At 41.6% G+C, this 13619-nt stretch overlaps 1 protein-coding gene across 3 annotated transcripts in view; it reads left to right on the top strand.

The window, feature by feature from the left end:
- gcgra (glucagon receptor a) overlaps positions 1-10439 on the top strand; it is a 69398-nt gene extending 58959 nt beyond the window's left edge. For 2 of the 3 annotated variants that reach the window (XM_047808118.1, XM_027176548.2), the window contains exons 10-14: positions 938-1007; positions 2593-2681; positions 3702-3849; positions 4620-4661; positions 7035-10439. In XM_047808118.1, the coding sequence (XP_047664074.1) occupies positions 938-1007; positions 2593-2681; positions 3702-3849; positions 4620-4661; positions 7035-7376 (691 nt within the window). In that variant the 3' untranslated portion in view covers positions 7377-10439. The remainder of the gene's footprint in view (positions 1-937; positions 1008-2592; positions 2682-3701; positions 3850-4619; positions 4662-7034) is intronic. The other variant, XR_007139408.1, reaches the window with a different exon arrangement.
- The last annotated feature ends 3180 nt before the right edge of the window (positions 10440-13619 follow it).

The raw sequence follows: 13619 nt of genomic DNA, 5'->3' as shown, positions 1-13619 counted from the left end.
GTCACGGGGAGCCTGTGCCTATCTCAGGCGTCATCGGGCATCGAGGCAGGATACACCCTGGACGGAGTGCCAACCCATCACAGGGCACACACACTCTCTCATTCACTCACACACTACGGACAATTTTCCAGAGATGTCAATCAACCTACCATGCATGTCTTTGGACCGGGGGAGGAAACCGGAGTACCCGGAGGAAACCCCCGAGGCACGGGGAGAACATGCAAACTCCACACACACACACAAGGCGGAGGTGGGAATCGAACCCCCAACCCTTGAGGTGTGAGGCGAACGTGCTAACCACTAAGCCACCACTAAGCTATTTTTTTTTAAATACAATAATTTCCTTAAAAGAAGTAATATCAGAATTTCAGTCTATAGCCATTTAACATTTTAATGTTACTTTAGAAAGTTTAATCACTTTATGACTTGCTCTGTTTAAGTAATTGCTAATGTTCTCGAGTTCTGAGGGAACTTCTAGATGTTCCATTCATAAAAATAAGCTGTATGGTGGTGCAGTGGGTAGCATTGCTGTGTCTCAGATAAAAGTTTGACTTGCTCTCTGTGCAAAATTTTCTGTTGTTCTCATACCCTTGTGGGTTTTCTCATGGTGCTGTGGTTTCCTGCCACCTCCGACATGCACAGTTTCTCTTGCTCATGGTAGGTTGATTGGCATCTCTGGAAAATTGTCCGTAGTGTGTGTGTGAGTGAATGAGAGTGTGTGTGTGCCCTGTGATGGGTTGGCACTCCGTCCAGGGTGTATCCTGCCTCGATGCCCGATGACGCCTGAGATAGGCACAGGCTCCCCGTGACCAGAGAAGTTTGGATAAGCGGTAGAAAATGAATGAATGAATGAATGAATGAATGAATGAATGAATGAATGAATGAATGAATGAAAAGAAGAGCTATCTAATGTATGCAAAATGTCTTCTGTCTTCAGTTGCTGGGAGCAGAACATAAACATGGGGTACTGGTGGATTATTCGTTCCCCCATCCTACTGGCAGTGCTGGTGAGAGTCTGTCTGTTTCTATCACTTTATGTTAATCAGCGCTTCAGTCACTCGTAGTCCTTCAGCTTCAGTTGCATGTGCAGATCAAACGGTCTGATATGGATAATAAAGCTACTCAAACATGATTATTGTGTGAAATGTCTAACAGCTAAACACCTCTCTGAGCCGATCGTGCACTGCACTCCACATAAAGCGGCGCCACAGGAAACGTGCGATTACACAGTCCTCTCGTCTGTCCTGTAATCACTGAGGCTACGGAGTGAAATGGTGTCAAATTGTTTAATGGACTACTTTTGACTCTGCAGCACTTAAGTCATTACATCCGACCCAATCGCTGATTGCCGTCATTAGAGACGCATCAATAAAAAAATTTTCAGCACGAGTGTAAGTACAAATACACACTTTTGGTACTTGTTGGCACAGATAGCTAAATGAGTTACCTACTTGGTATTAATCAGTTCTTGCAAAACTGAAGTGCTCTTTTGCCCCTTTTACACCAAGGCAGTTTGTGTGCAGGCTCGAAGCCTAATTTAGAACCAGTTCTTTCTGTTTCGACCGCCAAAGCACCGGCTCTGAACCAGGAAAAGTGGTTCTTAAGTAGCACTAAAACGTCGCTGGTCTAGACTTAAGAACTGCTTGCGTCAGGAGCTGTGGGCGGGGCTACAGTTAGCGCATTTGATAAGGTACCTTAAGTATACTAATGTTTAATACACTTTTACTTTACTGCGATATGATACATTATCAGCACACATGATAATAGGTAGGTAGCTACATGCTAAGGCTAACTTTTTTCTGTGTTAACGATAAAATAACGTTATGTACTTTATCGATTACAACCTCCGTTTATACAGATTACACGGAGCCGCACGTACACGTTAGGTTCGCCGCGTTTGGATGCCGATGTAAGTTCACAAAGCCATGAGCATTAACAGTAAAGCAACATCCGCCATTGTTGTTGTGTTTGTGTTTGCCGCTGCTGCGCTAACGTTGCTGTGTAACGTGACACGTCACTGTGTAAGTGACGTCAGACTCGGCTCAGTGATGCTCTCTAACCGGTGGAAAGGCAAACTAACTGTTACATGGTTTCTCTATTTGCTTCATTCTCATTGCTACCCAATTCACAGGGCTCATTTTTAACACCCACGCATTATGACGATATTCTGAACGCTCAGGTCAGCCGCCACACGTCGTCAGCGGTCAGAAAACTCAGATGTGTTTACAGTTTGATGTATTTCATGGCTTTCATGAACCACTTCACTGCTTTTAAGTGCCAGTGGCTGAGACAGACATTTGGCAAACGCACCTCGGTTTCTTCTCTCGCACAGCTGTTGTGTGGTGAAGTCTCAGATTCTCACAGGAACGGTTGAGAGGTTGAAGGTTTGCCGTTGTAGTAATGTCACACTTCCTGCCCATTTCATACATTAAACAGAGTGTCGAACGTTCGACGCATGCTCCTGCAGCTTTCCACGCGTGAATGCCATCTGAGCAAACAGATGTCACGGTTGTGTTATCTTAACGTGACATAATGGTGGTAAACGTGGGCCTGGAGATGTTTAACCTCGTGTCTGCTTTCTCCCGTGCTCAGATCAACTTCTTCATCTTCATACGCATCATTAAGATCCTTGTGTCCAAGCTGAGGGCTCACCAAATGAGATACTCTGACTACAAGTTCCGGTGAGTGTCTCCATCGTAATTTGTCAAATATCGTGTTTTTGGTCGCCCATATTATTGATCTTCTAATGGAAGACCTTCAGCAGTATACACAGCAAAAAACTGTTGCTTTATTAGGCAATGTCATCAATGTTAAAACACTAAATACATTTTTTTAATTTAGAGTGTTTTTGTCTTTGTATATACTGTATGTAACTATCTTGAAGGTCCGTGGAATCCCTTCTTCATACTGTTTTCCTTTGAACGCTCTTCAGTTTCTGCTCACATCTTTAATTCCTACCAGCAATTAATTCACAGGGGGAACCGTGGCTTAGTGGCTTAGTGGTTAGCACGTTCACCTCACACCTACAGGGTTGGGGGTTCGATTCCCACCTCCGCCTTGTGTGTGTGGAGTTTGCATGTTCTACCCCGTACCTCGGGGGTTTCCTCCCCCCGTCCATAGACATGCATGGTAGGTTGATTGGCATCTCTGGAAAATTGTCTGTAGTGTGTGTGAGTGTGTGAATGAAAGAGAGTGTGTGTGTGTGCCCTGTGATGGGTTGGCACTCCGTCCAGGGTGTATCCTGCCTCGATGCCCGATGACGCCTGAGATAGGCACAGGCTCCCCGTGACCCGAGAAGTTCGGATAAGCGGTAGAAAATGAATGAATGAATGAATGAGTTCACATTTACCCTCTGGTGTGCAAAAATGCAAGCCATGAGAATCACTTCCCACCGTTACTACGTTACATTACTAGTTCTTTGTAGTTATTACTCTGTTGAATTGAACGGGGTTTAATCCAAATAAAAAATAAGTAGACTGTAAATAATGTCCTTTGAGTGCCAAGGCCAGAAATTCAAACGTTCTATGGCTCAGATAAAGGAGCCAAAATATAATTGTACACATTTTAAATATTGAACTTAAGTGTTTAGTTTATAGATTATGTAATAGGGGGACAATTTATTTCACAGTTAAAAGGACCTTCAGACTTTTCTTAAGTTTGTATTACTGTCTTACCCCCTTTGTGTTTTCTATGCCCTTCAGGCTCGCAAAGTCCACCCTCACCCTCATCCCACTGCTTGGTAGTCATCTGGTCCTGTTTTCCTTTGTCACTGATGAGTCTACCTCAAACGGCGCCATCACGCTGCGGCTCACCAAACTCTTCATCGACCTTGTCTTCAACTCCTTCCAGGTGACAAAGGAATGCCTTCTAACTCATTCCAACACAATGTACAGTATGGAAGTAACAGATCAAGGTTAAATTCATATGTCTGATATATTATGTTTTATTATTGTTATATTATTTATGACCTTGAACACACTCATTTATCCCACATTTACACACGGTTTTTCCCTTGTACATAATGTCCATACCATTTATTGAAATTCATTCATATGTGAGATGAAATCGACGCCTGAGATAGGCACAGGCTCCCCGTGACCCGAGAAGTTTGGATAAGCAGTAGAAAATGAATGAATGAATGAATGAATGAATGAATGAATGAATGAATGAATGAAAGAAGATTCCTATTTAAACGATGCTACTCTATGACAGTATTTGATCATTTTAGCCCCTTCTGGATACATGTCTGAGATCGTCTATGCAGAGGTCACCATAGTTGGGGTTGTTAGGCGGTATATATCTGCTGCGTCTTGTTGTTTTTAGACTTGTAGCATGCCTCCCAGATGACCCCCCCCCCCGATAAATAAAGATTATATTATTATATTATTTGTGTGTTCAAATTATTTCTGAAAGCTTGGCTAACCCCAAGCTAGACTAAAATCCAGCATCTTTTATCTACTCTAGTGCCTAGAGACTCGGTCTGTCTGTGCATGCTTTGATTTATGATGATACTTCAAATATAATTAATCATCCTTGAGCTTTGTGTTCCTCGACTGTCCTGGCTCTCACTAATACAGCCTTCAGCCACAGATCTGTGCTTACATGTGTTGTGGTTACAGGGGCTGCTGGTGGCCATCCTCTACTGCTTTGTCAACAAAGAGGTGAGCCGAACACTATCACTTAATCATAATTTGTTTATCTGCCGATCCCACTCGCTAGCCAGCGCTTCCGAATCACGCTATAGCGACCGACCAGGGAGGGTAAAGGCTAACGTGCAAAACAAATCTTTTCCATCAGCTGCCGTCTACCACGTACGTGAGCTCGCAGATGACGACGAGTGGCCAAAATTCAGTGTTACTGTGACTTACAGGAGAAAAGTGATGACCATGTGTTGCACTTTGCTTTGGGACACTATCTACAATTGAATTCTAACTCTATTAGAAAAAAAATCTATTTCCTGCCTCAGAGCATGTCAAAGCACGGAAGCGAGCGTATTAGCTGTTTAAGGTCTTGCTAGTGATGCTTGGTATTATCAGTGTACCTTAACTCTAATAGAACTGTTCAAAACTGAACTGTATAACCGGTGAGATCTGATCACACAAACATGCTCAAAGGTTGTGAGAAACCTCTTGCAAAAATAATGAGCATTAAATAAATGTGATAATTATTAGGGATGTACCGATACCACTTTTTCTCTTCCGATCCGATCTCGATACCAGCGTTTGCCGGTATCGGCCGATACCGATCCGATATCTGTGTTCTTTTCTACCTTAAAAACTAAAGAATGTGTACAACTCGCTTAGTTATTAAGGTTTATTTGTTTCTGGCAAAGAAATATAAAAATGCCCATTGAAAATGAAAACACAAGAAACCTTAAAAAAGTATTAATGCAGTAGCAAACAGTACTTTTAACAGTTAGTGGTATAACAATCTAAACCATATATACTGCAATTATTAAATAAAATTATTTTCTGAAGAAAAGGCAATATTTTAAAGTGAATCTTAAATTAGAACTCTTGAAACACAATGTAAAATGTATTAAACAGTAAACCTTGCACCCAAATAAGCGACATGTTTAACGCACTGAGGTAAACGGAAAGGGCGCCTGCTAAACTTGCCTGTCTGTCGCAGGCGGTTGTGCAACATATTTCCCATAAAATTTATTATATTTATTAACATTAATGTAATTTAATATATAAGTGTTTTTAGAAATTCAAGCAATAGTCTATGATGTAAGCAAATAAAAAAGTGGGCGTGTCCTGTCCCACCCACATATATAATGGTTCCTACGCCCATGGATTTCAGGAAGCAGGAGCGTGGTCAATGCTGTAGGTAAAACACGGAATGGAGTTTAATTTATTAGGGATTTCCTCAAGCAGAATGGATTCGACTGGCGCTCTGAAAGGTAATTAAAAAAAAGACATGCGCTGAATAGACACGGTAAAAGTGGGCGTCGGAACCATTATATGTGGGTGGGACAGGACCCACACACTTTTTTAAGAGTGTGGGTCCTGTCCCACCCACATATAATGGTTCCTACGCCCATGGATTTCAGGAAGCAGGAGCGTGGTCAATGCTGTAGGTAAAACGCGGAATGGATCTTAATTTATTAGGGAATTCCTCAAGCAGAATGGATTCGACTGGCGCTCTGAAAAGTAATTAAAAAAAGACACGCGATGAATAGAGACGGTAAAAGTGGGCGGGAGCAATATTATTGGTCTTAAAAAAGTGTGTGGGTCCTGTCCCACCCACATATAATGGTTCCGACGTACATTACCACGGGTATCGGATTTGGATCGGTCACGCACCACCGATACCCGATCCACTCAAAATGCTTGGATCGGCGCCGATACCGATCCAAAATATCGGATCGGTACATCACTGATAATTATATAAATGATCTAGGTCCCATTAATCATAATCTTATTCGTAAAACACATTTCTGCAAATTTATTTTATTCCTTTCAACAGTTAAACTTTCTGTGGTTTGGTTGAGCAAACCTTAAGCAGATGGTTAACTCTGATGGTTAATTTGGTAGCACATGCATCACTTCTACGAAATCTAATCCTGTGCAACTCATCAGAATCCTTCCCCGAACTTCTCCGCACGGAATAATCTCGAAAGAGTGAATGCTGTAGCATTATATTTGACCTTCATTGGAACTATGAGTTTCAAACCTGTTCCAGCATTAAAACGCTTCCATGAACAAATAGAGGTGCTTAACGACGTGGTTTGTCAAACCTTCGGCTAGACGGTATAGTGCGTCACTGTACATAATGATAAGATGTTGAAAATGTCTTCTATAACGTCAGCTATATTTACCAGAACAAATCCGGTGTCCTGTAATTAGCTTCAGATGATGTGGTGTGTCTGCAATACAAGTCATTTAAATCGTTCAAACAATAATGTATAAGAACAAAACATACGTTATGATGCAAAACGTATAAACCTCTAATTTGGCTCGCAGGCGGGAATTCGCACTGTGATGGACAAGTTTCCTTATTATTGTCGTCTCTGTACAATTTTCCACCAGGTTCAGTCTGAGATTATGAAGTTCTGGAAGCGCTGGCGGGGGAAGGACATCGACGAAGACTACCGTCACACCTACAGCAACACGGCTCAGGTGTCCAACAACAAACACGTCCAAGCTGCTTCCACCAAGCTGAGGCTGCCGGACGTCACGCACACGGCCGTCTGCAGCTCTGAGGAGAAGCAGCTGCTGGCGCTCAGCTGCCATAACGGCACGGACCGCCTGAACTTCAATTCCAAGTCACTGGAAGGTACCAGCGGCGCCAACGGCACAGCAGCCGAAGAGCCGATGGTGTGCCATCAGGACCCGCGAGGGAGCATCGAGAGCGGGCTCTGTGGGCTCTGAGTCCACAATCTGAGCGAGCAGCACCGAGATAGGTGTAACGTGTATGTGCGTGTGTGTGTGCGTGCATGCATAATGTGTGTGTCATGTGGATGAGTGTGTGAGCACCTCAGTGATCACTCTACACCCATGAGCTGTCCATCTCATGTGAAAAAAATAAATAAATAAATGTTTGGTTGTAACATGTTCACACACACCACATCATCACACCACCGCTGCATCTTCAGCAAATGGACCTGGGACCTGAACGAAGACATGCTGAAAAAAAAAAAAAGAATACAAAAGCCTCAATAAAGCTTACAACATGAACCTCTGATGGACACAGAAACCCGGACCGTACATTAAATTGTGAACTGAGCCTGCGGATCATTCCTCGATGTACACACCAATGTGTGAATGGAAGAAAGGCGAATACTCATATCGCAGGTTCTCTGGTGGCGTTTCGGGGTCCGTTCGGACGATAGATTGGTTCTGAAAGCCAAATCACAATTATGAAAGATTCTTAAGTATTTAAAGTCTTTTAAATAATTGTGACTAAGGATATAATAATCAAATGACTGTCTCTAATTTTATCCTCATCGTTGTCTTGGAAAATGAAAGACGCTCGATGGTATTTGTGTAACTTGTCAGGTTTAATTACGGCTGTTGTTTTATATATATATATATATATATATATATATATATATATATATATATATATATATATATATATATATATATATAAGTCTCAAACAGACAAAGCTCAGTACAAATAACCGAGCGATCTAATCTTGCAGTTCTGAGGGTGTGCCTTTATTTCACCCATACATGTAAAAAAAAAAAAAAAAAAAAAAGATAAACTTGTAAAATACGTGTTTATTTCCTCATTCCTCAGGTTTGGTTCATCAGTTAATCGACAATTAACATTGTTAATATGACTAAAGCTGGGACGATTATAAATGTTTATAATTTAATGATTAACTCTTGTGAAAAGACTAAAGCTCAAAGCTAAAGTATCTAAAAAAATAATTATCCATAACTAGCTCCGGTGTTTTTGTTCTCTTTATCGCAATGCGGACCCTATCGGACCCTGAGAGAAACGAACGACGGCATTTTCTGAGCCGGACACGTGGACCGTACATGAGGCTGCTTTCACACTTGGTCACAGCATCATTTCGTCGCTGTCGGGCGGAAACCTCGTATGTCCAAATTTTGTCGGTTTCATATCTTTTCACATATCGATGCTATCGGTCAGTCCCCACGTGGGTCTGTTACTTTACACGTTATTAACCAGTCTAAAGTCTTGAAAATAGCTTGAGCGCAAATCTCTTAACTCCATTGGACACTTCAATTGTCCACCTCTTCCTCACTCCGCGGGAGAGCTTCGCGGCATATCCTCGAGATTAGGAGTCGCAAAACGATTCGACACGTGTTCTGAGGTAAATGTCTTCAAAACACTGGGCTCAAAGAAAAAAAATCTTGACCCCCGCTAGTTCTGGTGTTCGTCTGAGGACAGGAATTAAGCGCAAGACAATTCACTGGGACGCGGACTAAACCCTGTGCATTGCGGATAAGATACAGCGTTTTTTTAATTTCCTGAAAAAGAATGGTTTTGGAGATATGAGGATTCCGCCCGACAGCGACGATTTTTTTGTTTTGAGCTAAAAAGAAAAAAAAAAAAAGAAAGAAAGAAAGAAAAACTTTGAAATATGGGCAGTTCAAGTCAATTCAAAATAAATCTGGTGACAAGATCCATGATTTTCTTGCATCACCCACGACTTGTAACCCGATTAGTCGAAAGGAGCTCGATGTCATATCATATGAACCTTTTGTACTTTTGGAAGCTGTGACCAGAGAAACAAACGTGGCAGCAGAGTTTTTTCTGCATCCCACAGCATTACATGTAAAATGTCTTCTGTCGGCGAAGGCAAACGGTGGAGTGTGAAAGCAGCCTAAAGCTTTCTGCTGTGTGTCGACTCAATAAAAAAAAAATGGAGCTTTCAGATAATGGATCAGTCAGGACGTATCCTTTACCGATCGATCTCAAGGCTGTGAGTGTTAATTATCGTTAAACTATTGATATTTAGTCAAAGCCGTAAAGAGGTAATCGGCATCGAACGTGATGCTGATGCTTAAACGATGTGAATTTGCTATAAGATTAGAGCTGCTGTAAAACAAAGGCTATACTGTGATTATCCTGTAACATATTTACAAAGGTACAGTCTAGATTAACAGAAACTCCGGAAGCATCGCCGTGTTAATGCATTACCACGAATTGTTGCAACAAGCCAACTGGCACACATGCAGTTTTCCCTCCAAGGACATGCGCCCCCGTGGCCGTCATGTAAAAATAGCCTGACCTCAGTTGTACACAGAATAAACAGATATAGCCTGGGCTCAAAGCCTTAATGGGGAATCAAGCCAAATCAGATCGGTCTGTGATTTCTCCTTCGTCTCACTCGTCCGCTCGTCAGGATGCCATTTAAGGTGATTAGTATAACGACTTAAAGTCTCTCTGTATGACGTAGGATTTCCGTGTATCACTGCAAAGCCATGAAATCTCACCAGCCATTAAAATTCCGAACAAACGATTTTACCTTGATCAAAACTTTTTTTTTTTTTCATTTCCCTGTTTGTTAAAAAAAAAACAAAAAAAAAAAACACAGACACATTAATGCAGTCATATAAACATAAAGTCGTTACAGAAATTGTGTTTTATTGTGTGTCTTAATGGAAACTTTGACTCCATGTCGTGTGTCAGGTCCGAGTTAAAGACCCGGGAGGATGATGAGGGCGAAGACGAGGATGATGACTCTGGGGGGCTGTTTGCACAATGTTAATTTATAATTGCTAAAAATGTAGATATCTGTACATCCTGCCTGAAATGTAATATGTTTTTGTTTTTTTCTTCCTTGTGTGTAAGTCTGTGTCTGTTGTGTACACAATGCATGTGGGGTGTTTTGTACCTGTGTGGGCCTCCACGAGGGCAGGGTGCCATTTTTTTTTTAGAGTCTACCTTGGTGTTAGATGTGTTCGGAATAGCGTCGTTCTTGTAAACATTAAAGAAAGCTTTTTTTTTTCCCTTTGGATATGAGAAATGATTCAGTTGTGTCCTTAGGAAAAAAATCTTGTAGGTGGAGAATTTAGCGAGTGTAGTACTGTATATTACAAAACATACAGAATACAAAATGTCCTCTTTGGGGGGAAAAGGGATTGATTTTATCACCATAAAGGATCAAAGGTCTAAATCTGTTCTGTGATGCAAAAGCACTGCAGTTCAGCCTCAGTAGTTCAAAATAATTTAGCATGCGAGACAGAACAAGGCATGAGAGGGAATAAATCATACAAATGGTGCTGTATTTTCCCTCTTTGACTCTAACTTGAAGTATGAGGCCGTTGAACTCTTGCCAGAACCCAGAGATCCTAAGATGATATGAGACATCAGTCATATTACCTTTTGTTCAGGACCAAGGCTGTACTACAGAATCCTTCCATCTGTATAGAAAATGAAAAGAAAAACACACATCTAGTCTTTTAGTTACAGACAGGTGACAAATTCAAGGAAAAAGTGTCACAAAAGTGACAAAGCAATAGGTGAACACTCAAACGGGACACAAAGAAACGGTGGACGGCGCACATCCACAAGCCGAAGTAGAAATCAGTACGTGCCCACAAGCGTAAAAAGAAAAGTAATTAATATGAGCAGCTTCGGTTCGCATGCTTTGGCATTTCTGTTCTGCTAGACCAGGGGTCAGCAACCTTAAACACTTAAAGGTGGGGTCTCTGTTGTTTGAAAGCCAATGTCGACATTTGAAATCACCAAAACAAACACACCCCTAACCCAAATGGGTCCCACCCCTGTATCGATAGCTCCGCCCACACATACATACGTAACCCAGGCGACTAACGGAAAGAAATGTGTCTTTATCATAGCTGAAGGGAAGAACAATACGATTGTAGATAAACAAACAAGTAAAAATGCCACACAAGCATAATCATGTAAAGGACAAAGGCATATATTAGTTCTGTGTAACAAAGCAAAACCAACGTTACTCACCCATCGAGAAGGAAAAAAGCGCCTCGGCGTCTTAAGTAAAGTCGGCCACATATTCACAGGTCGGAGTTTCCCGAGTCAATAACTCCTGAGCTAAACGCTGTTACTACACAAAACGCGGTTGTAGCTGCCTCTCTACATTACTACGATAGAAAAGAGGTGTTATTTGTGTAGTAACAGCGTTTAGCTCAGGAGTTATTGACTCGGGAAACTCCAATCTGTGAATATGTGGCCAACTTCCTGCTCCTTCAGTTCTCTCCAGCGCTGGAAAGCTGATCCTATATTAACACGTCCTACTTCTTGCCTTATCGTAAGTCTTTCTTCTCTTTCTTTCTTTGTTTTTATCCTCCATGTCAATGTTAAATCCGCTTTCTGCTAATGTCACACATGCGCACTGAACACTCTCTCCGCCCATATCGACAAGCCCCGCCCCTTTCTGCTAATTGGCTACACATTTGTTTTGATTTTTGTTTATTGTTCGGCCCGACTCAGTTTTCTGAAGCATTTCTCAAAAATCGACACCCCGCCTTTAAAGAGCCATTTGCACCCGTTTCCCACAGAAAAAAAAACACAGGGAGCCACAAAACCCTTTCTACAATAAAGATAACACCGCATAGATCGTTTGTTTTACCTTTATGGAAAGTATAGAAAAAACTGTAATGTGTTGCATTTATGAAATGAATGAACCGCTAACGAGTAAACGAAATTTTATTTCTGCAGGCAAACAAAAATATTTTGAACAGTTTGAACTAACCTTAACAAAAAAAGACGCTGGGTTGAAGGTTACTTTCAAATAAAATGTTCAACGTCTAATCGAGTCCTCTTCGTATTCATGACATCAAAATTTTAACTTCCCGGCTGCAGCGAACCAAGAACGCGTCTGCTTCTGTGTCGGATTTCACAAGTCGGCAGTTATGACGCGTATTTTGAGCGACAAACTTATTAAACACGGTTTATTTTAATGTTACAAGAGCATCTTAATCTTAGAATTTAGAATTACATTTTTTTTTTAATTAACTAACTAAAATAAAAGAAATTTAAATTAAATATTTATTTTCCAAATCTACAGGGAGCCACAGCAGAGGGATGAAAGAGTCACTTGCGGCTCCGGAGCCACGGGTTGCCGACCCCTGTGCTAGACACTGTCACTTCCAGGATGTCCCACCCCAATCCACATGGCATGTAGCCTGAGAATGAATTAGATGTAAATTATATGCCATGGCCTTCACACCCATCTGATCTCGACCTGATATTACAGTATGTCTATGGATGTTAGACAGCAACAGGACTCTAACATAATTTACGGCCATTGACAGACACTCTTCAGTACATCCATCGCTAAGAGCTAAGAGCAGGGTGAAGAGTGGGGTGTGCTAATGCTATAAAGTAGGTGGGTACTGGTTCATTGTTGGTGTTGAACGCAGGCATAAGTGTTAGATGCAAGCAGCTTCAAGAAGCCAGTGAAGGGAACATAGCAACAGGATGTGTGAGGACCTGGGAAGAGTTAAAAACAAGACATAAGTTCTTGTTCTTCTGAATAAGTTATAGAAGATGGATGGTGTGCAGAGACAGACATGCCAGGAGCGTGATGCAGTAATCCCATCTAACCTGCACAACTGAGTCAATAAAGCAATGTGAAGCAAGGAGAATAGATACAGAGGTATAGAGGAAGAACAGAAGAAGACCCAGAACATAGCCTTGTGGGACACCGTGTCAGAGGGTCTGAATGGAGCAGATGTGATGGAGTCAACTGATATGACCCTCCCTCTAGGTAAGAAGCAAACCATTGCCATGCTGTGTCATGAATTCCATGACTCATGTGGATAGACAAGAGTCTTGTGACTAACTGTCAAAAGCTGCTGAAAGGTCAAGGAAGATAAGGACGGTTGACGGTTTCATTGACTCAGAAGCATGAAGCATCTCGTTAAAGGCCGCAAGTACGGTTTCTGTGGATTGTGCAGCCATAAAGCCAGATAAGACTTATAAACTGCTTAATGCTGGATTTTCCATTCATTTGGTATTTGGGTCAGTTTATATGCATTGGAAAAACTGTCACTGTCACTGTCACTGACCTTAATTTCTCAAAAAATTAATGAAAAAAATCCATTCTATGTGTAATGACCTACATTTACCTCACAGGAACTCTTTTCATGCCTGTTAAGATCTCACTGAAGACATAAAATACCATGTGTTTATTCACTCTTATCTCAATG

Source organism: Tachysurus fulvidraco, chromosome 24, assembly GCF_022655615.1.
Source record: "Tachysurus fulvidraco isolate hzauxx_2018 chromosome 24, HZAU_PFXX_2.0, whole genome shotgun sequence".
Classification (NCBI taxonomy): domain Eukaryota; kingdom Metazoa; phylum Chordata; class Actinopteri; order Siluriformes; family Bagridae; genus Tachysurus; species Tachysurus fulvidraco.
The sequence above is the reverse complement of the archived record's forward strand: the minus strand, read 5'-3'. Positions and strand labels throughout refer to the sequence as shown.